This window comes from Oncorhynchus masou, chromosome 15 (genome assembly GCF_036934945.1).
Source record: "Oncorhynchus masou masou isolate Uvic2021 chromosome 15, UVic_Omas_1.1, whole genome shotgun sequence".
Taxonomy (NCBI): domain Eukaryota; kingdom Metazoa; phylum Chordata; class Actinopteri; order Salmoniformes; family Salmonidae; genus Oncorhynchus; species Oncorhynchus masou.
The window spans coordinates 68,651,483-68,679,120 of record NC_088226.1 but is presented as its reverse complement, the minus strand read 5'-3'; the positions used below and the strand labels follow the sequence as shown (position 1 = coordinate 68,679,120).

Sequence of the window (27,638 nt, the reverse complement as noted above, 5' to 3'; positions counted from 1 at the left end):
GCCTGCCTGCCTGCCTCTCTGCCTCTGCCTGCCTGCCTGCCTGCCTGTCTGTCTGTCTGTCTAACTGTCTCCCTGCCCGTCTCTCTGCCTGCCTGCCTCCCTCCCTGCCTGTCTGTCTCTGTCTGTCTGTCTGTCTGTCTGTCTGTCTGTCTGTCTGTCTGCCTCCCTGTTTCCCTCCCTGTTTCCCTGTCTGTCTGCCTCCCTCCCTCCCTCCCTCCCTGGCTGCCTCCCTCCCTGCCTGTCTTGCCTCCCTCCCTGCCTGTCTTGTCTGGCTGTCTTGTCTGTCTGTCTGTCTGCCTGCCTGCTTCACTCTCTGCCTGTCTGGCTGCCTGTCTTGCCTGTCTGTCTCTCTGCCTGTCTGGCTGCCTGCCTGTCTCTCTGCATGTCTGGCTGCCTGCCTGTCTTGCCTGTCTGTTTCTCTGCCTGTCTGGCCTGTCTGTCTCTCTGCCTGTCTTGCCTGTCTGTCTGTCTGCCTGTCTTACCTGTCTGTCTGTTACAGGTGACCCTTGCCCCCAGCCTTCTCAGGTCACGATCTCTGAGCTCCACCCCTGCACCAACGCCACCAAGCTCAACTACTTTGACGATGGAAGCAAAGCTGGCTTTGGCATCTCAGTCATCTGCCTGTTCCTCTTTCCTGTTGGTCAGTATCTGACGTTAACCAATCAGAATCCACAAGCGAAAGGCCTTGCTTTTATCATTTTAACATTAGATTATTCAAATAAGTAATACAAATCTCAAAACTTTCATTTTGTTTTATTTTATAGCACTTTAAAATGCACCAGGGCTAATTTTGTTAGCATTTAAACAAATGTACTGAGGAAACATTATCCCTTATGTCTAGGATATGTTACAGTGATTCCAATGTCTTTTCAGAATATTGACAACAAAAATTGATCTCAAGAGGATTAGCCATCAGTGACGCAGCTGACAACAGATACTCAAAACAGATGGGTTTTTTGTCGCAAAAAAATATAAAAAATAAAATATACAAACATTTGTAAAATATAGAAAATGATTAATTTGAAAATCCCCAATAAAAATAACCATTCTGTAACGGTTGTCGATGGTGGAAGAAGGAGAGGACCAAGGTGCAGCGTTGTACGTGTTCATGATCTTTTAATTACACTGAACACTAGAACAAAAATAACAAAAACGGAACAAACGCAAATCATAGTGGGAAAACAGGCTGCCTAAGTATGGTTCTCAATCAGAGACAACGATTGACAGCTGCCTCTGATTGGGAACCATACCAGGCCAAACACATAGAACTAGAAAACCTAGAAAACACAACGTAGAATGCCCACCCCAACTCACGCCCTGACCAAACTAAAACAGAGACTTAAAAAAAGGAACTAAGGTCAGGACGTGACACATTCTATCAGATCTTTCAGCACTCTCGACATTATACAACATTTTGACGGCGTTGGTGTTTTACAGAGTTGAGGGGGGAAAAAATGCAATTTTTCTTCTTCATTCAAGTGGTATACACAGTAGCAATGTAGTTTTTCCTCAGTTGCTTTCTGACTCTAAAACGGAATTAAATGTAACATAATTTAAAACAGTATTCATATTCTATCTTAATCTATCAGGCAGGTGGAGTTAACAGTTTATGGTTGTGACCAGAGTGATTCCAATATTGTTTAAATCTATCAAAAAATAGAGAACTGGAGAAAAGTACCTCTTGAAGGTCCTACTGGCAGCCAGTAAAAAGGCTACAACTAGGAAATGTCTACAAAAATACCCTCCCACAGTGACACATTGGATAGACGTTGTAGAAGAAATACACCACATGGAGCGTATGACCTTTGCTTTAAGAAGTCAACAGGAGAGAGGTCAAGAATACTGGGAAAAATGGGTTTCGTACTTGGAAAAGGTCTAATTCAAAGATGTCAATGTAACTAATATGACGATGAAGGTATGAAGTGCACTGTAACTGCCAGATCTTTTTATTTTTTATTTTTTATTTTATTGGACTTTATTTGTACTTTCTTTGTGTTCCTACAATAAAAACAAAGTATTAAAAAAGATATATAAAAAAATAATAATTGGAGAACTGCTCTTGTTACACTCCATGTAAATGAGGACGTGAATAAGGGGTCCTTATGCTATAGCTGGCCCTGCTCATTCCTGATTGATTTAGGATTTTAAACTAATCTGACGGAGTAAATCAACAAACAGGAATCAACATTTTTAGAGAAATATTCTTTAAAGTCACATAGGACTATTGCAAGAAACTACACACGCTATTTTCTCAGTTATAATATCCATTTTTGCCAGTAAAAAAATAACATTGTAAACACTTTTTTTTGGGGATGGAAAGTTTGAAATTGGAATCCTTTTGCTCCGGTCAAGGGCATTTCCAGACATGGAAATTAATCATATTCAAAGTATTGAGAAAATTCCCCAAACAAATATTTTCCCTTGTAAAATTCTCCTAAATGTCCATTTTAAGATCCAATAATCAAATAACCATTGTGATTGCTACAGTATAATTGCTCTGTTGTTTATGGTACCCTCATAGTGAGTTTCTTCATGGCCCTTGCGGTGGCCTACTTAGAGAGACATAGCATATCATAAACCCTATTGTAAGATATTCTCTGATGACTACTGCCCCATGTGTTCCCCTCCCAGTGAGCTTCTTCATGGCCCTTGTGGTGGCCCACTTCAGAAAGTCCAAGTTTAAGAAGTTCCAGAAGAGAGTGGGGCCTGATGACACAACAGAGGAGCCTGCTGCTGGAATCACAGGTGTGTGTGTGTGTGTGTGTGTGTGTGTGTGTGTGTGTGTGTGTGTGTGTGTGTGTGTGTGTGTGTGTGTGTGTGTGTGTGTGTGTGTGTGTGTGTGTGTGTGTGTGTGTGTACAGTACATGCATGTACATGGTCTGTGGTATGACATAGTCGTCCCTCTCTGTGTTGAACAGGTGTGTGTTATGTTTAGAACGGGTGTGCTTTTCTCTTTTCACACGACTGGGCCTAGCCAAGCCGAGCTGGACTGAGCTGGCCTGGTTCCACGTCCACCATAGCTGCTGCTAGAACTATGCTGGGAAGGACAATGTCAACAGAACATATCAGAGCAATCAGAATACCATTTGGATAAGCATGATAGTGTGAAAAGGGTAATATGTCTGATGTTCATCTCTCACCCCCTTCTGTCTCTCCCTCTCTCTCTCCCCCTTCTCTCTCATCTCTCATCTCTTCCCACTTCTCTCTCCCTCTCTCTCTCCCCCTTCTCTCTCATCTCTTCCCACTTCTCTCTCCCTCTCTCTCTCTCCCCCTTCTCTCTCATCTCTCATCTCTTCCCACTTCTCTCTCTCTCTCTCTCTCTCTCTCTCTCCCCCTTCTCTCTCATCTCTCATCTCTTCCCACTTCTCTCTCTCTCTCTCTCTCTCCCCCTTCTCTCTCATCTCTCATCTCTTCCCACTTCTCTCTCTCTCTCTCTCTCCCCCCTTCTCTCTCATCTCTTCCCCCCTTCTCTCTCCCTCTCTCTCTCTCCCCTTCTCTCTCATCTCTCATCTCTTCCCACTTCTCTCTCTCTCTCTCTCTCTCTCCCCTTCTCTCTCATCTCTCATCTCTTCCCACTTCTCTCTCTCCCCTCTCTCTCTCTCCCCTTCTCTCTCATCTCTCATCTCTTCCCTTCCTTCTCTCTCTCTCTCTCTCTCTCCCCCTTCTCTCTCATCTCTCATCTCTTCCCACTTCTCTCTCTCTCTCTCTCTCTCTCTCTCTCCCCCTTCTCTCTCATCTCTCATCTCTTCCCACTTCTCTCTCTCTCTCTCTCTCCCCCTTCTCTCTCATCTCTCATCTCTTCCCACTTCTCTCTCTCTCATCTCTCACCCTCTTCTCTCTTTCATCTCTCCCCTTCTCTCTCATCTCTCATCTCTTCCCTCTTCTCTCTTTCATCTCTCCCCCTTCTCTCTCATCTCTCATCTCTTCCCACTTCTCTCTCTCTCATCTCTCACCCTCTTCTCTCTTTCATCTCTCCCCTTCTCTCTCATCTCTCATCTCTCCCCCTTCTCTCTTTCATCTCTCATCCCCTTCTCTCTTTCATCTCTCCCCCTTCTCTCTCATCTCTCATCTCTTCCCACTTCTCTCTCTCTCATCTCTCTTTCATCTCTTCCCACGTCTCTCTCTCATCTCTTACCCCTTCTCTCTTTCATCTCTCACCCCCTTCTCCATCATCTCTTCCCACTTCTCTCTCTCTCATCTCTTCCCACTTCTCTGTCTCATCTCTTCCCACTTCTCTCTCTCTCATCTCTCTTTCATCTCTTCCCACGTCTCTCTCTCATCTCTTACCCCTTCTCTCTTTCATCTCTCACCCCCTTCTCCATCATCTCTTCCCACTTCTCTCTCTCTCATCTCTTCCCACTTCTCTGTCTCATCTCTTCCCACTTCTCTCACCCATCTCTCACCCCTTCTCTCTCGCTCTGATCTCTTCCCACTTCTATTTTTTTCTCTCTCTCTCTTCTCTCTCTCTCTCTCTCTCTCTCTCTCTCTCCCCTTCTCTCTCATCTCTTCCCCCTCATCTCTCATCTCTCACCCCTTCTCTCTCATCTCTTCCCACCTCTCTCTCTCATCTCTCACCCCTTCTCTCTCATCTCTTCCCACCTCTCTCTCTCATCTCTCACCCCTTCTCTCTCATCTCTCACCCCTTCTCTCTCACTCTCACCTCTCATCTCTTCCCACTACTATTTTTTCTTTTTCTGTCTCTCTCTCTCTCTCTCTCTCTCTCTCTCTCTCTAGCCTGTGAGTGGCAGGGCCCTAAGAAGCCCCTATTTCCAGTCAGTCTGTTGATCGATAATAGGAGGAAACTCCAGGTGTTTGACCGGTCTGGACCCGCTCTACGGTCACTCAGCCTGGGTACCCAGACCCACCTGGATGTCCTGCTGTCCAGTAACAATTACCGCAGGGCCCTGGTGATGAAAGTACCCAAAGAGTATGACCTGGTGAGTAGATGGGAGAGGGGTGTGTGTAAACTCTTGTTTACTGATTAGTTTACTCGTGTTTACTGATTCGTTTACTCTTGTTTACTCATTTGTTTACTCATTTGTTTACTCTTGTGTTTCATGTGCCTCTCCTTTGTTCATCTTCACTGTTAGATGTTTCCATGCCAATCCCTGTGTGTGTGTGTGACTGTGATCTCTGTTTGTTGTGGTCTGTCCCCAGGTGCTGTACTTTGAGGACGAGGGCCATCGTGGAGAGTTTGTCCGACACCTTCGCTCTGAGGTGACAGACGGTGGACAGGAGCTGGCGGTGAGGGACATGACAGAGAAGGAGCTACTGAGAGAGGCAGTGACCAGAGACCAGAGAGCTCAGATAGTAGAGAACTTCATCAGGAGTGCCTTTGCCAAGGTACTGGAATATATGGTGATTTAGGAGATGTTTACTGTAAAAATTGTGATTTAGGAGATGTTTACTGTAAAATAGTGATTTAGGAGATGTTTACTGTAAAAATGGTGATTTAGGAGATGTTTACTGTAAAATGGTGATTTAGGAGATGTTTACTGTAAAATGGTGATTTAGGAGATGTTTACTGTAAAATGGTGATTTAGGAGATGTTTACTGTAAAATGGTGATTTAGGAGATGTTTACTGTAAAATGGTGATTTAGGAGATGTTTACTGTAAAATGGTGATTTAGGAGACACTTTTATCCAGTGTCACATTGGGTTAGATCCACAACCCTGGTACACAGTATGGACAAGTATACGTGGCCCATGCAGGAATTGAACCCACAACCCTAGTATTGTTACCACCAATTTTTGTTTTATTTAACTAGGCAAGTCAGTTAAGAACTAATTCTTATTTACAATGACGGCCAAGAAACAGTGGGTTAACTGCCTTGTTCAGGGGCAGAACGACAGATTTGTACCTTGTCAGCTCAGGGGATTTGATCTAGCAACCTTTCAGTAACTAGCTAACACCAGACACAGACACTCTAACCACTAGGCTACCTGCCACCTCTACACTCTAACCACTAGGCTACCTGCCACCTCTACACTCTAACCACTAGGCTACCTGCCACCTCTACACTCTACCCACTAGGCTACCTGCCACCTCTACACTCTAACCACTAGGCTACCCTGCCACTTCACTCTAATCACTCTAACCACTAGGCTACCCTGCCACCTCTACACTCTAACCACTCTAACCACTAACCACTACCCTGCCACCTCTACACTCTAACCACTAGGCTACCTGCCACCTCTACACTCTAATCACTAGGCTACCTGCCTCCTCTACACTCTAACCACTAGGCTACCCTGCCACCTCTACACTCTAATCACTAGGCTACCCACCATCTCTACACTCTAACCACTAGGCTACCTGCCTCCTCTACACTCTACCCACTAGGCTACCTGCCACCTCTACACTCTAACCACTAGGCTACCCTGCCACCTCTACACTCTAACCACTAGGCTACCCTGCCACCTCTACACTCTAACCACTAGGCTACCTGCCACCTCTTCACTCTAACCACTAGGCTACCCTGCCACCTCTTCACTCTAATCACTAGGCTACCCTGCCACCTCTACACTCTAACCACTAGGCTACCTGCCACCTCTACACTCTAACCACTAGGCTACCCTGCCACCTCTACACTCTAACCACTAGGCCACCTGCCACCTCTACACTCTAACCACTAGGCTACCTGCCACCTCTACACTCTAACCACTAGGCTACCTGCCACCTCTACACTCTAACCGCTAGGCTACCCTGCCGCCCCTCTAACCTACTGAGCCATTCGACGTGACCACCATTAACAATCGCAACGGCACCATGCTGACATGTGCAGGGGTTGGGAAGGTTACTTTTTTAAATGTAATCCATTGCAGGTCCTAGTTACCTGTCCAAAATGGACATCAGTAACTTTAGGATTACCCAAATTTAGGATCCTAATCTGATTACTTTCAGTTAGCAGTTCATGGTGGTAACCGCCAATGCCATCCTCCTGTCTTTCATGTAGATGAAACGGTCTATCACTCATATGTATTGACTCAATGGGACAACCCGGTTAAATAAAGGTAAAAAAATGTATACCCTATAGGTCCTGGAGATAGAGAATTGTGATGCCAGGGACATGAATGGTGCGTCCTGTAGGAAGACCCGCGAAGCCCTGGAGACTGAGCTGACAGGAACTGAATTTGCCGACGCTCTGGGACTCAAACCGGACTCGCTCTTTGTTGACTCCATGTTCACGCTGGCCGACAAGGACGGAAACGGATACCTCTCCTTCCAGGAGTTCCTCGATGTCATCGTGATTTTCATGAAAGGTGAGTCCAGGGTAGGTTTCTGTCAGGATTTGGCCAGGGTTGTTCCGGGTTTTGGTCACTAGATGCCCCCATTGTGCTTTTTGACCTCATGTTTTTTCCCTTGTTCCCCATTATTATTTGCACCTGTGCCTCGTTTTCCCTGATTGTATTTAAACCCTTAGTTTCCCTCAGTTCTGTGCTCTGTGTTTGTATGTTAGCACCCAGCCCTAGTGTTCTGTGTATTCTTGTCGATTCCGGTGGATGCTCTTGTGGAATTCTGTTTTTGTTTTCGAGTATCTCTTGAGGCTTTTTTGTGCTATTCCTACCACCTTTTGGATTTGCCATTTTTTGTATTGAAGGACTTCTCCTTTTTACTTTATTAAATACACCGTCTTAAGTACTGCTGTGTCTGCCTCATCTTCTGGGTTCTGCTGACTATTCGTGGCTCAGTTGGTTAAGTGACTGTTTCTCACTCCGGAGACCCAGGTTTGTAACCGGGTCCTGACAGGTTTCCATTTCAATTCAAGTCAATTCAGAAAGTAAACCAAATTCCAATTCCACATTTTACTCATTGAAAAGCATTGACGATAATTGGAATTTCAATGTACTTCCTGAATTGACTGGAATTTAAATGGAATTGATCCCAACCCTGGAGTCAACGGGGGTCGTGTTTATTAGGCAACAAACAGAAGACAACTGACTGAAACAGGAATTGTCCAATAAGAAACACACATTTTGTTCTGATAATTCCACTGTGTTGTTTGTCCAGGTTCTCCCGAGGAAAAGTCTAAACTGATGTTCTCGATGCACGACATTGATGGAGATGGTTTCTTATCGGAAGTGGATTTTTCCAGGCTGCTCAGGTTAGCACTGTCATCAATTCTCTTCAACGTCCCGAACAGTCATTCGGATTCCCATGTAAAATATCACCCGTAGTATTTTTTGGGGAGGGAAAGAAATGCTCAACATTTGAGGAAAAAGTACTTCTCTCTCATGGCTAACTACCAGGAAGTTTGAAAATAAGGGCTGAGTGGGCGGGGGAGTTTATATTACCTCGCCTTGACTGACAGCTTTGTCAAGATGCAGTGAACAGTGGTGCGGTAAAATAATCACAAACAAATTTGGTGATACACAAAGTAATTGCATCAATGATGTATATTTTTGTTATACATCTCCTGTTTGGCATGTCTCTTGTGATGCGGTTCACAGCAGCACTGACAGATGTGTCGACATGACAACTGCGTCAAAGTTTTGAACGACACTTTCCCCCACTTTTGTTCCATGCTGGCTGAAGACCTAGCTAGCCAGTAACAGCTTCTATCTCAAGGCCATCAGACTGTTAAACAGCAACCACTAACATTGAGTGGCTGCTGCCAACACACTGACTCAACTCCAGCCACTTCAATAATGGGAATTGATGGGAAAGGATGTAAAATACAGTGCCTTGCGAAAGTATTCGGCCCCCTTGAACTTTGCGACCTTTTGCCACATTCCAGGCTTCAAACATAAAGATATAAAACTGTATTTTTTGTGAAGAATCAACAACAAGTGGGACACAATCATGAAGTGGAATGACATTTATTGGATATTTCAAACTTTTTTAACAAATCAAAAACTGAAAAATTGGGCGTGCAAAATTATTCAGCCCCTTTACTTTCAGTGCAGCAAACTCTCTCCAGAAGTTGAGTGAGGATCTCTGAATGATCCAATGTTGACCTAAATGACTAATGATGATAAATACAATCCACCTGTGTGTAATCAAGTCTCCGTATAAATGCACCTGCACTGTGATAGTCTCAGAGGTCCGTTAAAAGCGCAGAGAGCATCATGAAGAACAAGGAACACACCAGGCAGGTCTGAGATACTGTTGTGAAGAAGTTTAAAGCCGGATTTGGATACAAAAAGATTTCCCAAGCTTTAAACATCCCAAGGAGCACTGTGCAAGCGATAATATTGAAATGGAAGGAGTATCAGACCACTGCAAATCTACCAAGACCTGGCCGTCCCTCTAAACTTTCAGTTCATACAAGGAGAAGACTGATCAGAGATGCAGCCATGAGGCCCATGATCACTCTGGATGAACTGCAGAGATCTACAGCTGAGGTGGGAAACTCTGTCCATAGGACAACAATCAGTCGTATATTGCACAAATCTGGCCTTTATGGAAGAGTGGCAAGAAGAAAGCCATTTCTTAAAGATATCCATAAAAAGTGTTGTTTCAAGTTTGCCACATGCCACCTGGGAGACACACCAAACATGTGGAAGAAGGTGCTCTGGTCAGATGAAACCAAAATTGAACTTTTTGGCAACAATGCAAAACGTTATGTTTGGCGTAAAAGCAACACAGCCCATCACCCTGAACACACCATACCCACTGTCAAGCATGGTGGTGGCAGCATCATGGTTTGAGCCTGCTTTTCTTCAGCAGGGACAGGGAAGATGGTTAAAATTGATGGGAAGATGGATGGAGCCAAATACAGGACCATTCTGGAAGAAAACCTGATGGAGTCTGCAAAACACCTGAGACTGGGACAGAGATTTGTCTTCCAACAAGACAATGATTAGAATGGCCAAGTCAAAGTCCAGACCTGAATCCAATCGAGAATCTGTGGAAAGAACTAAAAACTGCTGTTCACAAATGCTCTCCATCCAACCTCACTGAGCTCGAGCTGTTTTGCAAGGAGGAATGGGAAAAAATGTCAGTCTCTCGATGTGCAAAACTGATAGAGACATACCCCAAGCGACTTACAGCTGTAATCGCAGCAAAAGGTGGCGCTACAAAGTATTAACTTTTAACTTTTAAGCCTGAAATGTGGCAAAAGGTCGCAAAGTTCAAGGGGGCCGAATACTTTCGCAAGGCACCTTATATCACTAGCCACTTTAAACAATGCTACCTAATATAATGTTTACATACCCTACATTATTCATCTCATATGTATATGTATATACTGTACTCTATCATCTACTGCATCCTTATGTAATACATGTATCACTAGCCACTTTAACTATGCCACTTTGTTTACATACTCATCTCATATGTATATACTGTACTCGATACCATCTACTGTATCTTGCCTATGCTGCTCTGCACCATCACTCATTCATATCTTTATGTACATATTCTTTATCCCCTTACACTGTGTATAAGAAATTAGTTTTGGAATTGTTAGTTAGATTACTTGTTGGTTATTACTGCATTGTCGGAACTGGAAGCACAAGCATTTCGCTACACTCACATTAACATCTGCTAACCATGTGTATGTGACAAATAAAATTTGATTTGATTTGATAACTAGCTAACACCAGACACAGATGAAGACCTAGCTAGCCAGTAACTAGCTAACACCAGACACAGATGAAGACCTAGCTAGCCAGTAACTAGCTAACACCAGACACAGATGAAGACCTAGCTAGCCAGTAACTAGCTAACACCAGACACAGATGAAGACCTAGCTAGCCAGTAACTAGCTAACATCAGACACAGATGAAGACCTAGTAACTAGCCAGTAACTAGCTAGCCAGTAACTAAACACCAGACACAGATGAAGACCTAGCCAGCCAGTAACTAGCCAACACCAGACACAGATGAAGACCTAGCCAGCCAGTAACTAGCTAACACCAGACACAGATGAAGACCTAGCTAGCCAGTAACTAGCTAACACCAGACACAGATGAAAGCAGAGACATATAAGTATCTTTGCCATAAATGAATAGTGTAAACATTTAATTATTTGCTACAGTAAGATTTTGGCACCATTAGAGTAGCTATCTATCAATATATATATATATATATATATATATTTTTTTTTTATATCTTTATTTTTTTATATTTTTATTATGAACACAAATACAAAATAAACAACAGAAATATACAAACCAGAGTACATAAACCTAACAGACAGGGGTATTAATTTACAATTTGTTAAACACTTTTATCTATATAATCCACGCCCCTCCTCAAATACGCCTTCTCCGATGTTGGTTACAAGGCGGTACTTATTTAAATTAGGTAAGAGAATATTATGTTACCATTGGTTAACTATTTTATTTATTTAAATAAAGGTTGGTGTATTAAATTGACAGTTAGGGTGATGTCATCCTATCCCCTTAGTAATCCCGCCTCCTGAATCCAAGCGTTTGACACAGGGGGAGGGGGACTAGTAACTTTATGATCAAACTTTTTCAGTGTAGAAGCAACAGTAATATTTCATACTTTGGGTCATCATACTTTGATCTGTTTTCATCCAAATATCATCCATTTTCATGAAAAACCATTGTCCCTTCAAGGGACATACACTCAGACCTCAATAGCCACCTTCTGTCAAAGTACGTCCACATTCCATGTCATCTGTTTTGTAGATCCAGCTGTATGCGCGATCCAAAATGAATGAAAAAGATAAGCACCGTATAATGGGTTCTCTGGCCATCTTGTGGTCTGTTCTGCAGGTCGTTCATAGAAATCTCCAGCAGTCTTCTGTCTAAGAGCCGGGCTGAGGAGGCCATCGAGGAAATGTTGAAGGCCGCAGGTTTCAACAACAAGGAACAGATTACCTGGGAGGACTTCCACTTCCTGCTCCGGGACCACGAGAAGGAACTTACCTTCGCTCAGCTTAACATCAAAGGTGACAAAGGCTGGAGAAGGCCAACCAGAGACACAAAATATTCTCAAGACTTCTGCAAAAGCCGAACCAGAGACACAAATTACTCTCAAATGCTTCTTCTAATGTTATGTATCTCTGCAGGGATGGAGAAGGAGGGGGGAAACAAACTGAGTCGACATCAGCATGTGTCTTTCATCAACCCAGAGAGAAACAGGTAAGATAATAATGTAATGAACACGAGGGGAGACAGAGAGATGGTTTCAAGCACAGGGCACAGCAGGTGTTTATTGCAAAGGACCATAGGGGGAGGCAGGATAGCTGGGTCAGGCAGAAGGTCATACACAGGAGGAGGCAGGTAGCTGGGTCAGGCAGAAGGTCATACACAGGAGGAGGCAGGTAGCTGGGTCAGGCAGAAGGTCATACACAGGAGGAGGCAGGTAGCTGGGTCAGGCAGAAGGTCATACACAGGAGGAGGCAGGTAGCTGGGTCAGGCAGAAGGTCATACACAGGAGGAGGCAGGTAGCTGGGTCAGGCAGAAGGTCATACACAGGGGGCAAAAAGGGCAACGGTACAGGCAGGGAAAAGGCTAGTAATCGTAGTCTGGGAGATCAGGCAATAGGTAGGTAACAGGAAATCCGAGACTAAAGTATAGGCTAAAGTACAGGCAGGGAATAGGCAAAAGGCGTCGTTAGTGAGGCAGGCAAAAACTATCATACACGGGAGGAGTAACTCACGTGAAAGCAAGCGCTCTGTCAGACGTGTGTCACAAAACAAACAATACCTCACAGTGACGGGGTGCAAAGAACAGAACTAAATAGTGTTTGATAATGACCTACAGGTGTGTGAACAGGTGATTAGAATTCAGGTGATTGGGATCTGGGGAGTGACCTGCGTTCAGGGGGACCTACGTGTTTGAGAGTGTGAGCTGGAAAGTGGGCCTGGAAAGAGAGCTGCGTTCAGGGGACCAACGTGTTTGAGAGTGTGAGCTGGAAAGTGGGCCTGGAAAGAGAGCTGCGTTCAGGGGACCAACGTGTTTGAGAGTGTGAGCTGGAAAGGGCCTGGAAAGCCTGGAAAGAGAGCTGGAAAGTGGGCCTGGAAAGAGAGCTGCGTTCAGGGGACCAACGTGTTTGAGAGTGTGAGCTGGAAAGTGGGCCTGGAAAGGGAGCTGCGTTCAGGGGATCTACGTGTTTTGAGGGTGTGAGCTGGAAGCAGACGTTACAAATAACACCAGCCCGTTTTCTTCCATCACCCTAGAGAGGAACAGGTATGATAACAACATTAGAACATGAGGAAGAGAATAACTTAGAACATGAGGAAGAGAATAACTTAGAACATGAGGAAGAGAATAACTTAGTAACGAGGATACACCCTTATGTATCCTCTCATTGATTTGATTGATTTGAAAAAATGCACTCTTCATTGCATGGTCATTTACTGTATTTCACAACCTCCATTCACCAAGATCTCGATAGTCAGGCTCTTATCAGGGTGTGATTGTGGACATGATGATGATTTACTTCACGGCATGACGATGACTGCTTTTTGTTCCCCCAACTAACCTGCTATATTACTATCACGACGACTGTTACGATTAGTTCTAACAAGTTATTTTGAATTACTCCACCTTTGTCAGCTGATATGATAAGCATCCGTTTTTTTAAACGCCGGCCTGCAGGCCCCGTGCTCTTTATTTAAAAAACTGTAATGTCTTCTCTTTCTTAGCTCACCCTCAGAAGGGGACACACAGTTCTCCAGCAGCCCAGGGAAAGACGGGCAGGGACTTCGCAGAAGACAAAGGAAAAGGTAAGTTCTCTAGGGTTGGGGGATTTCCAACCTCATGCTGTTGATGTCACTACCAGAGATCACATCCAACTTCATGCTGTTGATGTCACTACCAAAGATCACATCCAACCTCACGCTGCTCATGTCACTACCGAAGATCACATCCAACCTTACGCTGCTCATGTCACTACCAAAGATCACATCCAACCTCATGCTGTTGATGTCACTACCAAAGATCACATCCAACCTCACGCTGCTCATGTCACTACCGAAGATCACATCCAACCTCACGCTGCTCATGTCACTACCAAAGATCACATCCAACCTCACGCTGCTCATGTCACTACCGAAGATCACATCCAACCTCACGCTGCTCATGTCACTACCAGACATTATTTTTCTCTTTTCTTTATTGACAGATTTTCTCATGACTTTCTCGCATGGCTTTCTAATCATTAAAAAAAAATCTATTTACATAAAGTTCATTAAGTCCTTATAAAGTAGGTCGATACCAGTAGTGGTAATGGTTGTTGTGCTTACCTGTATGTACAGTATTCTGTGTCAAGGAAGTGAAGCAGAGTGATAGCAGTAGTTATGGGTTTACCATGGTTACCTCGGGTTGCGTAAGAGAGTTTGCTTGCTTTGTGGTTGACCTCATGTCTGGTATCTAGAGTTGTCTACCCAGAGATGCAACCAGCCTCTACTTAACGCCATTATCAGATAAAACCAGACTTGAGTCTGAGTTCCTTTCAATATATTGATGATGGTACGATGGTTTTACCATGGAGCACAGTACTTGCACTCTATATATCCTGTGGCTTTGTTATATCACTAACGCACAGTAATACATTTTAACATTATTGCCCTGAAGGGGAATCCAGCCTGAACCTCACCCGGATGTTCTGTTTTTTATACCCACTATCCTTATGATTTATTTTTATTGTTCTTGCTAACCCTGACTCATCCATTGTATTCATTGATTGCTGCATTGCTGTAACATAAAGGTTAAAAAAAAGGTCGCAGTAGTGCTTTTGTTGAAGGCGCTTTCTCTTAAACATGTTCACGCTACACGTTCCCCAAGGGCAACCCCCCCCCCCTCAACTCAAAAAGTGGCGCACAGAATGCAAAAATATTCTTAGAAATATTTAACCTCCACACATTAACAAGTCCAATAGCTCAAATGAAAGATAAACACCTTGTTCATCTACCCAGCGCGTCAGATTTCTAAAATGTTTTACGGCGAAAACATAGCACATATGTATATCAAACCACCACAAAGATACAGATGATATGTAGCCATTTTGTCAAACAAAAGATGCAATCACAAACGCAGGATTAAAAGAAAAATAATTCACTAACCTTTTGAAAATCTTCATCAGATGACAGTAATAGGACATGTTACACAGTACATTATGTTTTTTTCAATAATATGCCATTTATATCCATAAATCTCTGTTTACATTGACGCCATGTTCAAAAAATGCTACAAAATGTCCGGAGAAATTATAGACAACTCCGCCAGATAACGCCAGATACACAGCAATACACATCATAAACTTTGACTAAATATACATGTTCTACATGTAGTTAGAAAGATACACTGCTTCTTAATGCAATCGCTTTGTCACATTTCTTTTTAACGTTACAGAAATCGTTAGCTATTCAATAATCTGAGTCGGAGCTCAGACGTAAGCAATATTTCTCCGCTATGTTGGAGTCAACAGAAACACAAAATTACAACATAAATATTCCCTTACCTTTGATGGTCTTCGATCAGAATGTAGTGGAAGGAGTCATACTTACCCAAAACAGCGTTTGGTTTCAAGTCGTGTGTCTTTGTGTTAGCAAATGCGACAAATTCCAACTGAAATGCATCCAAAATTACTTCTGGTCTCGAGGGGTTGCGCATCAAAACTTCAAAATTACATATTATATGTCGACTAAACTGGTCAATCTGAGTGCAGAATCAAGCTTTAGGATGTTATTAACGTACAAAACAATTGGCGATTCGACCGGAGAAAAGCAACTCCTCTCAGACAATCTGGAACGAAGGAATGACTGTGTACAATTCGCGCCAGAACGCGCATCTATTTTCTCTCGACACCCAGTATTTAGCCTGCCAAAGGGTCAAAGCTTGCGGGATTTGCACAATTACATGCTCTACTGATAGAAGACATCTCGCGGAAGACCTAGAAACTGATCCCAGATCCATAGCTGGTTGGGAAGGGTGGGGGCGATGACGTCAAAGTTGGCCCAACTTTCCTGATGAGAAAAATAGTTTGGGAGATTGGCTGCCCTGTGAGTTCTGCTATACATACAGACATAATTCAAATGGTTTTAGAAGCTTTAGTGTGTTTTCTATTCAATAATTATTATTATATGCATATATTAGGAATTTTTGACAGATTTTTTCCAGTTTACTATGGGCACGCAATTCATCCAAAGGGGGCAGTATTGTCCCGAGCCTTAACAGGTTCGTGTTCAGCAATAAATGCCATTGAAGTGAATTATGCTGCGGCCTGAACCTTCTTTTGGTAGTTTCAGTTCAATAAATGATGTTGGGACAATGAAGCTTTTCTCAATCTAAACCACTGCAAATTACTTCCTCCTTCCTCCTCCCATGCAGATCGGGCCTCCAGAGTCCTAAGGTCTACGTGAAGCCTAAGAAGGAGCGTTACAACAGGAGCCCCGTCCAGCAGAAGATCCAGCAATTCAAACGCTTCGTAGAGAACTACCGTCGCCACATTGTTTGCTTCACTATCGTCTATGGCATCACAGCCGGATTGGCTCTGGAGAGATGCTACTGTAAGTTGTCTTCTCTCGTCTTCTCTTGTCTTCTCTTATCTTCTCTGGTCTTCTCTGGTCTTGTCTTCTCTTATCTTCTCTGGTCTTCTCTGGTCTTCTCTGGTCTTGTCTGGTCTTGTCTGGTCTTCTCTGGTCTTGTCTTCTCTCATCTTCTCTCGTCTTCTCTCGTCTTCTCTCATCTTCTCTGGTCTTCTCTGGTCTTGTCTTCTCTCATCTCCTCTTGTCTTCTCTCATCTTCTCTTGTCTTCTCTTTTCTTCTTCTGTCTTTTCTTGTCTTCTCTAGTCTTGTCTTCTCTGGTCTTCTCTGGTCTCATCATCTCTTGTCTTCTCTCATCTTCTCCTGTCTTCTCTCGTCTTGTCTTCTCTGGTCTTCTCTTGTCTTCTCTCATCATCTCTTGTCTTCTCTCATCTTGTCTTGTCTTCTCTGGTCTTGTCTTCTCTCATCTTCTCTTGTCTTCTCTCATCATCTCTTGTCTTCTCTCATCTTGTCTTCTCTCATCTTGTCTTGTCTTCTCTCGTCTTCTCTTGTCTTCTCTCGTCTTGTCTTCTCTGGTCTTGTCTTCTCTCGTCTTGTCTTCTCTTGTCCTCTTTTCTATTATTTTCTCTTGTCTTCTCTCATCTTCTCTTGTCTTCTCTCATCATCTCGTCTTCTCTCATCTTGTCTTGTCTTCTCTCGTCTTGTCTTGTCTTCTCTCGTCTTGTCTTCTCTCGTCTTGTCTTGTCTTCTCCGGTCTTGTCTTCTCCGGTCTTGTCTTCTCTCGTCTTGTCTTGTCTTCTCTCATCTTGTCTTCTCTCATCTTGTCTTGTCTTCTCTCGTCTTCTCTTGTCTTCTCTCATCTTCTCTTGTCTTCTCTGGTCTTCTTTTCAATTATTTTCTCTTCTGTCTGTTCTTCTGTTTTGGGAGTTTGCTGACACTTCGTTACAACTGCTATAATATACATTTGATTGATTTGAATTTGAGCTAGCCTGGTTGGTCCCAGATATGTTTGTGATGTCTCGCCAACACCTATGCTTGTTGTCAAGACAGTACAAACAGATCTGAGACCTGGCTGGGAGTAAACTGTGCCAAGAAGAAGAAGAAGGCTGGGAGTTACCTGTTTTTTTGTTTTTTTTATCTCAATGCCCAGAACCAAATCAGCTACACGAGAGGCGACTGTTTTGTTGACACAAATGCTTAACTTAATGAGATTTTCATAATTTTGTTGATTATTCATGCAATTTTAACTCCATTGCCCCACAAAAGCATCTTATGAATGCTTAGGTACATTTTCCATTACACTACAATAGCTATACTGTATCTGAGTAGAAAGGTCTTCTGTCAGCCTTGTATATACCCTGAATCCCAAATCAAGCCCTGGCCCTAATCCTTCCTGTAGATCTAACAGAATGGGATATGTTTAAGCAATATGGTGATGACTTAATCTTACCCTTCTGTTTGGCTGACTTTTTTTTTCAATTTTGATTACACTTATCCAATCTCTTCAGATCTACGGGAGTGCCCTAGAGAATACAGAGGGGCTGAAGGTCTTATTTGGGATTTAGGTAAAGCCTGTGGACTAACAGAAACAAACCCCTAGCTGCGTGTTTAGACTATGGTTTGCAGGCATACTCCACGGGCGTGCCGGAGACGTCGGTGGTGGGTATCTTGGTGTCGCGTGGTTCGGCGGCGGCCATCTCCTTCCTGTACCCCTACATGCTGCTGACGGTGTGCCGTAACCTCATCACCCTGGGACGAGAGACCTTCCTCAACAGATACATCCCCTTCGACGCCGCTATAGACTTCCACCGCTTCATGGCCATGTCCGCCCTCTTACTCACAGGTCAGAGGTTAGACGTCAGAGGTTGACACTTCTTAGGGTATCAACACTAAAGGAGGGGTTGACTGGGCGGAATTGGAAAAAAAAGTAACTTACCAATGTAAAAATCCTAAAAATATATTTATATTTTTTGTCTAAATAATTTCACTTTTGGGATCTCCTACATTTATGAATCCTAGTTTTTCCACATCTCCTTGTAGTATCACATTTACAATGTTTTTCCAGTTCATGTTATGTTTTGCTCCTGAATGAACCCCTTCTTCTCCTCCTCTCCTCTTTAGTTGTCCATTCTCTGGGTCATGTGGTTAATGTCTACGTGTTCTCAGTCAGTGACCTCAGCATCCTGGTCTGTCTGTTCCCCAAGGTCCTAGTCAACAACGGGTAATGGCATTATTCTGGATTCTTCTTCGTTCTTCAGGATTTTTGGGGAATATTTTGGGGGATTCTCTCTCCATTTTCACATGCGTACCTCTTTACATACATACTCTTGTATCTGAATTACTGTGTGTTGAGTATTTACTATGTTGAGTATTTACTGTGTTGACTAGTTACTGTGTTGACTAGTTACTGTATTGACTATTTACTGTGTGTTGACTATTTACTGTGTGTTGACTATTTACTCTGTTTTGACCATTTACTGTGTGTTGACTATTTACTGTGTGTTGACTATTTACTATGTGTTGACTATTTACTATGCGTTGACTATTTACTATGCGTTGACTATTTACTGTGTTGACTATTTACTGTGTTGACTATTTACTGTTTTGACTATTTACTCTGTTTTGACCATTTGCAGGTCTGAGATGCCGATGAAATGGTCGTGGTGGTTCTTTCAAAGTGTTCCAGGTAGGACAGAATACAAACCATTCCCACCGGTCAAAACTGGGCAAAACTGGATGATGTCATAATTATATCATTTCAACCCGTTTCTAGTTATAATGACGCCAATGCAACCAGTTTTGCCCGCTGGGTTTGCTTTCGTCCCAGAATATGGACGATAAAAGAGCTAATTTATGTTATTGCTGAATATTACAGTAGCTCAATACTTGTACGTGTCTCTAACGTGTCTCTAACGTTACTCTAATGTGTCTCTCTAATGTGTCTCTCATGTGTCTCTCTCTCTAATGTTACTCTAACGTGTCTCTCTCTAACGTGTCTCTCTCTAACGTGTCTCTCTCTAACGTGTTACTCTAACGTGTCTCTAATGTTACTCTAACGTGTCTCTCACGTGTCTCTAATGTTACTCTAACGTGTCTCTCTCTAACGTGTCTCTCTCTGTTACTCTAACGTGTGTCTCTCTCTCTAATGTTACTCTAACGTGTCTCTAACGTGTTTCTCTCTCTAATGTTACTCTAACGTGTCTCTAACGTGTCTTTAATGTTACTCTAATGTGTTTCTCTCTAATGTTACTCTAACGTGTCTCTAATGTTACTCTAACGGGTCTCTCTCTAATGTTACTCTAACGTGTTTCTCTCTAATGTTACTCTAACGTGTGTCTCTCTCTCATGTTACTGCAGGATTAACGGGCATCCTGCTTCTCTTCATCTTTGCGTTTATGTACGTCTTTGCCACTCAGTACTTCCGACGAATCAGCTTCCGGGGTTTCTGGCTCACACACTACCTCTATGTGGTCGTCTACATTCTGGTGAGCACAGAGATACATTATATTCATATTTATTTATTTTTACCTTTATTTAACCAGGCAAGTCAGTTAAGAACAAATTCTTATTTTCAATGACGGCCTTGGAACAGTGGGCTAACTGCCTGTTCAGGGGCAGAACGACAGATTTGTACCTTGTCAGCTCGGGGGTTTGAACTCTCAACCTTCCGGTTACTAGTCCAACGCTCTAACCACTAGGCTACACTGCCGCCCCGTATAACTTGTACAACATATACAGATGAGTATTACTATAGTAGTTGCTGGTTAACCGAAGGGGCTTGCCATAACGTTGAACCACGGTGAACACGGGGAGATTCTCATTTGCACGAAAAGACCGTCCTCTCCTCGACCTGGAACTCGATAAGTGGTCTAGGCGAGTGTCAATTAGTCAGTAGGTGAAGGAAGGAGCCTTGTTCCCCTCATTCATTACCTACTAAATTCCACCCAAAAACTAAATTTTTGCTCTTTGTTTCATTATTTCTAATTGTTGATATAGTCCCAAAATGTTTTCCATGTCAGCAATCAAGTTTGTAAGCTATATAACTTTAAAAATACATACATACAGCCGGGAAGGATGTATTTTGGTTGGATTGAATGTAAATGCTGGTCCCTGTAGGGAGAACATGAAGTATATTTCCTCTTGGCCCTTTCCTCCCTTGGTTTCTAGTTTATTTAAAACATGATCCTCTTGGCCATGTCTCCTCCCCTGGTTTCTAGTTTATTTAAAACATGATCCTCTTGGCCATGTCTCCTCCCCTGGTTTCTAGTTTATTTAAAACATGATCCTCTTGGCCATGTCTCCTCCCCTGGTTTCTAGTTTATTTAAAACTGATCCTCTTGTTTCCTCCCTTGGTTTCTATTTAAAACATGATCCTCTTGGCCATGTCTCCTCCCCTGGTTTCTAGTTTATTTAAAACATGATCCTCTTGGCCATGTCTCCTCCCTAGTTTATTTAAAACATGATCCTCTTGGGTTTCTAGTTTATTTAAAACATGATCCTCTTGGCCATGTTTCCTCCCCTGGTTTCTAGTTTATTTAAAACATGATCCTCTTGGCCATGTCTCCTCCCCTGGTTTCTAGTTTATTTAAAACATGATCCTCTGGTTTCCTCCCCTAGTTTATTTAAAACATGATCCTCTTGGCCATGTCTCCTCTAGTTTATTAAAACATGATCCTCTTGGTTTCTAGTTTCTAGTTTATTAAAACATGATCCTCTTGGCCATGTCTCCTCCCTGGTTTCTAGTTGATTAAAACATGATCCTCTTGGCCATGTCTCCTCCCCTGGTTTCTAGTTGATTAAAACATGATCCTCTTGGCCATGTCTCCTCCCCTGGTTTCTAGTTGATTTTAAACATGATCCTCTTGGCCATGTCTCCTCCCCTGGTTTCTAGTTGATTAAAACATGATCCTCTTGGCCATGTCTCCTCCCCTGGTTTCTAGTTGATTTTAAACATGATCCTCTTGGCCATGTCTCCTCCCCTGGTTTCTAGTTGATTAAAACATGATCCTCTTGGCCATGTCTCCTCCCCTGGTTTCTAGTTGATTTTAAACATGATCCTCTTGGCCATGTCTCCTCCCCTGGTTTCTAGTTGATTAAAACATGATCCTCTTGGCCATGTCTCCTCCCCTGGTTTCTAGTTGATTTTAAACATGATCCTCTTGGCCATGTCTCCTCCCCTGGTTTCTAGTTGATTTTAAACATGATCCTCTTGGCCATGTCTCCTCCCCTGGTTTCTAGTTGATTTTAAACATGATCCTCTTGGCCATGTCTCGTCCCCCAGACAGTCATCCATGGCAGCTTTGCTCTGCTCCAGGAGCCTCGTTTCCACATCTACCTGATCCCCCCGGGACTGCTCTTCCTCCTGGACAAACTCATCAGCCTCAACAGGAAGAAGGTGGAGATCCCTGTGGTCAATGCTACGCTGCTGCCCTCAGGTAGGGACTGGGATAGAGGGTGGGAGGGGAGGGAGGAAGGGTGCGTTGGTTGGTGGGTGGGAGGGGGGCAGGGAGGGAGGGGGAAGGGAGGGATGGTGGATTGGATGGGCGGAAGAATGCATAAGTGCCCATTCTAGTTCTTTGTGGGTTAATTCTAGTTCTATCCTTATATTCCCCTCTACTCTGGCTATTGCCTTGTGCTACTGGTCGCTCAACCTCTCTCTACATCTTATTTTCTCTCTCTCTCTCTCTCTCTCTCTCTCTCTCTCTCTCTCTCTCTCTCTCTCTCTCTCTCCATCCATCCCCACCCCAACATAGAAGTGACATACCTGGAGTTCAAGCGTCCCCAGGGCTTTGTGTACCGCTCAGGCCAGTGGGTGAGGGTGGCGTGTCTGGCGCTTGGCACAGATGAGTATCACCCATTCACCCTGACGTCAGCTCCACATGAGGAGACCCTCAGCCTTCACATCCGCGCCATAGGCCCCTGGACCAGCCACCTCCGAGAGGCATACGCCCCCAACAACCTGGAACAACTGCGAACATATCCAAAGGCATGGAGGGAGGGAGGCATGGAGGGAGGGAGGATGTGTATGTGTAGGGTGGGGGGTCTGTGTGTAGGTTGGGGGGGTCTGTGTGTGTGCATCTGTGCATCCATCTGTGTCTGCTGCAAGCGTGTCTGTGTACATGCATGCATGTGCCTGATTGGTTGGTTGGATAGTTGATTAATTATTGCTGTTTTCCAATGCTTCTCTATCACATATTTGCACTCCCATTCCACAGCTGTACCTGGACGGGCCATTTGGGGAGGGCCACCAGGAGTGGACAAATTTTGAGGTGTCAGTCCTGGTGGGAGGAGGGATTGGTGTCACCCCCTTCGCTTCCATCCTCAAGGACCTGGTGTTCAAGTCCTCAGTCAAGTTCAAGATACAGTGTAAAAAAGTAAGCTGTACAAATGAGAATGTCAGGAACCTTCTCCTTCTTCTGCTCTTCTTCTTCTGCTTCTTCTTCTTCTGCTTCTTCTTCTTCTTCTTCTGCTTCTTCTTCTTCTGCTTCTTCTTCTTCTTCTTCTGCTTCTTCTTCTTCTGCTTCTTCTGCTTCTTCTTCTGCTTCTTCTTCTGCTTCTTCTTCTTCTTCTGCTTCTTCTTCTTCTGCTTCTTCTTCTTCTTCTGCTTCTTCTGCTTCTTCTTCTTCTTCTGCTTCTTCTTTCTTCTTCTGCTTCTTCTTCTTCTGCTTCTTCTGCTTCTTCTTCTTCTGCTTCTTCTTCTTCTTCTTCTTCTGCTTCTTCTTCTTCTTTCTTCTTCTTCTTCTTCTGCTTCTTCTGCTTCTTCTTCTGCTTCTCCTTCTTCTTCTTTATCCTTCTTCTTCTTCTTCTTCTGCTTCTTCTTCTTCTGCTTCTTCTTCTTCTTCTTCTGCTTCTTCTTCTGCTTCTTCTGCTTCTTCTTCTGCTTCTCCTTCTTCTTCTTCTTCTTCTGCTTCTCCTTCTTCTTCTTCTTCTGCTTCTTCTCCGTCTTCTGCTTCTTATGCTTCTTCTTCTTCTCCTTCTGCTGCTTCTTCTTATTCTCCTTCTTCTGTCTTCTTCTGCTTCTTCTTCTTCTTCTGCTTCTTCTTCTGCTTCTCCTTCTTCTTCTGCTTATCCTTCTTCTTCTTCTTCTTCTGCTTCTTCTTCTTCTTCTGCTTCTTCTTCTGCTTCTCCTTCTTCTGCTTCTTCTTCTGCTTCTTCTTATTCTCCTTCTTCTGCTTCTTCTTCTGCTGCTTCTTCTTCTGCTTCTTCTTCTTCTTCTTCTGCTTCTTCTTCTGCTTCTTCTGCTTCTTCTTCTGCTTCTCCTTCTTCTTCTTCTTCTTCTGCTTCTCCTTCTTCTTCTTCTTCTGCTTCTTCTCCGTCTTCTGTTCTTATGCTTCTTCTTCTTCTCCTTCTGCTGCTTCTTCTTATTCTCTTCTTCTGCTTCTTCTTCTGCTTCTTCTTCTTCTTCTGCTTCTTCTTCTGCTTCTCCTTCTTCTTCTGCTTATCCTTCTTCTTCTTCTTCTTCTGCTTCTTCTTCTGCTTCTCCTTCTTCTGCTTCTTCTTCTGCTTCTTCTTATTCTCCTTCTTCTGCTTCTTCTTCTGCTGCTTCTTCTTCTTCTGCTTCTTCTTCTTCTTCTTCTGCTTCTTCTTCTGCTTCTTCTGCTTCTTCTTCTGCTTCTCCTTCTTCTTCTTCTTCTTCTGCTTCTCCTTCTTCTTCTTCTTCTGCTTCTTCTCCGTCTTCTGCTTCTTATGCTTCTTCTTCTTCTCCTTCTGCTGCTTCTTCTTATTCTCCTTCTTCTGCTTCTTCTTCTGCTTCTTCTAGTGATCCAAATCAAAGTTGTTTGATTACAGTGTGAACCAATAGTGCAAAAAAAGGTATTAACAATAGGTAAGTAAAGAAATAAAACAACCGTCAAAAGACAGGCTATATACAGTAGCAAGGCTATAAAAGTAGCGAGGCTATATACAGTAGAGGGCTTATATATATACAGTAGAGGGGCTATATACAGTAGAGAGGCTACATACAGACACCGGTTAGTCAGGCTGATTGAGGTAGTATGTACATGTAGATATGGTTACATGTACAGTATTTACACAGTCCCGTATCAGAATAAAAGTAACCCTAACCCTAACCCTAACCCTAACCCTACCTCCTGCCTTTATGTCCTTAACCCTAATCTGAATCCCTATGCTTAACATTTGGCTTTGCCCGGGGGGGGGAATATCCTGTCCGTCTGCAGATATACTTTATCTGGGTGACGCGGACTCAGCGTCAGTTTGAGTGGGTGTCTGACATCATCCGGGAGGTGGAGGAGCAGGACAGTCTGGACCTGGTCTCTGTCCACATCTACATCACGCAGCTGGCGGAGAAGTTTGACCTGCGAACCACCATGCTGGTGAGAACAACCAACAAACGGTTTGCTGGATGTAGATTTAAAAAAATTCTCAACACATTCTCAACCCAGGGCTAGGCTTAATCTGGGTCTGGAAAACTGGCCCTAGAAGTGCTTGAAAATGTCACAGGATTAGAGTACAACAGTGTAGATACATTGTCTGGTTTAGTTGTAGCTTCTATTATGTACCAGGAGGGCAGAGCTTGCACTTTAGGACCTTAAGACTTTAGGACTTTAGGACTTGGTAACTAAGACTTTAGGACTTGGTAACTAAGACTTTAGGACTTGGTAACTAAGACTTTAGGACTTGGTACTTTAAGACTTGGTAACTAAGACTTTAGGACTTGGTAACTAAGACTTTAGGACTTGGTGACTAAGACTTTAAGACTTTAGGACTTGGTGACTAAGACTTTAGGACTTGGTAACTAAGACTTTAGGACTTGGTAACTAAGACTTTAGGACTTGGTAACTAAGACTTTAGGACTTGGTAACTAAGACTTTAGGACTTGGTAACTAAGACTTTAGGACTTGGTACTAAGACTTTAGGACTTGGTACTAAGACTTTAGGACTTGGTGACTAAGACTTTAGGACTTGGTGATTTTGTGACTTTAAGACTTGGTGACTAAGACTTTAGGACTTGGTAACTAAGACTTTAGGACTTGGTAACTAAGACTTTAGGACTTGGTAACTAAGACTTTAGGACTTGGTAACTAAGACTTTAGGACTTGTGACTTTAACTTGACTTGGTGACTAAGACTTTAGGACTTGGTAACTAAGACTTTAGGACTTGGTAACTAAGACTTTAGGACTTGGTAACTAAGACTTTAGGACTTGGTGATTTTTGTGACTTTAAGACTTTAGGACTATAAAATGTTAGGACTTGATTTTGTGAATTTAGGACTGTACATTTTTAACTAAGACTTTAGGACTAAAAGACTGTAACTAAGACTATTGTGGTACTAAAGTGGGATGTCCTCATGTGACTTTAGGACTTGGTCAGTTTACGTTTTGTGACTTTAAGACTTTAGGACTATAAAATGTTAGGACTTGAGGAATTTAGGACTGTCCAGAAATGTAGTGTGGAATGGGATGTCCTCATGGTCTGGTCAGCCTGTTCACCGTTCACCGCCTGCGATCTGTGACCCACTTTGGTCGTCCACCATTTGCCTCCTTCTTCAGCTCTCTGCAGGAGGTGCACCCTGAGGTTAGTTACTGCTACACAACATTGTATGTGTGTTTGTATGTGTGTGTGGCATGTCTGTGTGTGTGTCCTTTGTCTCCTTCAGCTCATTACAGGAGGTGAGCTCTGAGGTGAGTTACTGCTCCTTCAGCACAACATTGTATGTGTGTTTGTATGTGTGTGTGTCCTTTGTCTCCTTCAGCTCATTACAGGAGGTGCACTCTGAGGTCAGTTAGGACTTGGTGAAAGTAAATATCCACATCCATCAGCGCCGTAAAACCTGATGCCAGACCTGTTTATACTTTATAGTGGTTATTATATTGCTATCATCTGTTATCATAGTATCTATCAGTATTACTTGTCCATAGACATTAGCTAATACAGCACAAACTTCTCTGGAAGAAGAGTTATGCTATATACAGCGCATTTGGAAAATATTCAGACCTCACTTTTTCCACATTTTGTTTACGTTTAAAGCCTTAATTCAGAAATGGATGAAATTGTTTTTTTCAATCAATCTACACACAATACCCCATAATGACAAAGCAAAAGAAAGGATTTTAGAAATTTTTGCAAATGTATTAAAAATAATACATTTACATGAGTAGTCAGACCCTTTAAAACTCAGTACTTTGTTGAAGCACCTTTTGGCAGCGAATACAGCCCCTGTAGTTAGTAATCTACCATGATAAACAGATACTCATACATTGGAACTGGTCTTATAGAATTACTGTTTGTCTCTCTTTCTCTCTCTAGGTGGGTAAGATTGGTGTGTTCAGCTGTGGTCCTCCTGGTCTCACTAAGAACGTAGAGAAGGCCTGCCAACAGATGAACAAGAGAGACCAAACACATTTCATACATCACTATGAGAACTTCTAACAGCAGGACTGGGGAATACCCATTGTACACCACTTACTACTGTGCCGAATAACAATGAAGAAAGAACCGTTTATGAGTCCTTCAGACTAGATTTTACAACTTATAAATTTATTAAAATGAAATACTGTCTACTGCTTTTACGTAATATTTGTCCTTTTCAATGATTAGCAATGTTATGAGCTAGTCTGTATTAAATAGATATGTCAATTTTATATATGATGTGATAATTAATAGATTGCATTTTTTGAACTTGAAGATGAATGGATTTGACCACTTGATAATGTTGGTTGCTCCTGCTATCACTGTTAGAAAGAACTTGTTGCACCACCAGTGTATAAAATGACAAAGGCACCTGCAAAAAATACATGTATTTTTATCCATTTTGTTGTGCTGTTGTTACATTTTGTATTGTTGTTTTCATGTCCGACGGTGTTGTTACACACACACACACACAGGCGAAGTGAAAATGATACCATGATTGATATATCAATTGAGCAACGTGCACAACGAGCAAAATCATGGTACCATTTCCACTTCGCATGTCAGAACCATGATGAGCACGGCCCAGGCATTGTCTCGGCTTTGTTGTATCACAACCTCTTGACTCAAGGAGTAGCCTTCCATCAACCTACCAGTCTTTCAATGAGAAGCTTGCGAGTAGATACTGAGAAATAATCAGTAGCCTTAATTTTAGGGAAATATTTTTCCTCCCGAGCTATTTAAAAGGCATTTAAAACCATTATACATTTCGACATCTATTTTCCCAACATCAATCGGTTAAATTGCATCATTAAAACGTGTTTATCCAGTTACACAAATAGCCGTGCTGGCTGAGCTCCGT

General features: G+C 43.0%; 1 protein-coding gene across 1 annotated transcript in view; it reads left to right on the top strand.

Moving 5' to 3' along the window:
- The window catches only part of LOC135556726 (dual oxidase 2-like), a 41,527-nt gene extending 14,350 nt beyond the window's left edge, over positions 1-27,177 (top strand). The window contains exons 15-34 of the mRNA XM_064990134.1: positions 500-640; positions 2,632-2,745; positions 4,735-4,937; positions 5,158-5,343; positions 7,038-7,263; positions 8,012-8,105; positions 11,689-11,864; positions 11,985-12,057; positions 13,566-13,646; positions 16,252-16,430; positions 18,020-18,250; positions 18,529-18,628; positions 19,044-19,093; positions 19,765-19,892; positions 21,689-21,842; positions 22,161-22,393; positions 22,623-22,781; positions 24,585-24,760; positions 25,849-25,942; positions 26,675-27,177. Of these exons, the coding sequence (XP_064846206.1) occupies positions 500-640; positions 2,632-2,745; positions 4,735-4,937; positions 5,158-5,343; positions 7,038-7,263; positions 8,012-8,105; positions 11,689-11,864; positions 11,985-12,057; positions 13,566-13,646; positions 16,252-16,430; positions 18,020-18,250; positions 18,529-18,628; positions 19,044-19,093; positions 19,765-19,892; positions 21,689-21,842; positions 22,161-22,393; positions 22,623-22,781; positions 24,585-24,760; positions 25,849-25,942; positions 26,675-26,797 (2,921 nt within the window). The 3' untranslated portion in view covers positions 26,798-27,177. The remainder of the gene's footprint in view (positions 1-499; positions 641-2,631; positions 2,746-4,734; positions 4,938-5,157; positions 5,344-7,037; positions 7,264-8,011; positions 8,106-11,688; positions 11,865-11,984; positions 12,058-13,565; positions 13,647-16,251; positions 16,431-18,019; positions 18,251-18,528; positions 18,629-19,043; positions 19,094-19,764; positions 19,893-21,688; positions 21,843-22,160; positions 22,394-22,622; positions 22,782-24,584; positions 24,761-25,848; positions 25,943-26,674) is intronic.
- The last annotated feature ends 461 nt before the right edge of the window (positions 27,178-27,638 follow it).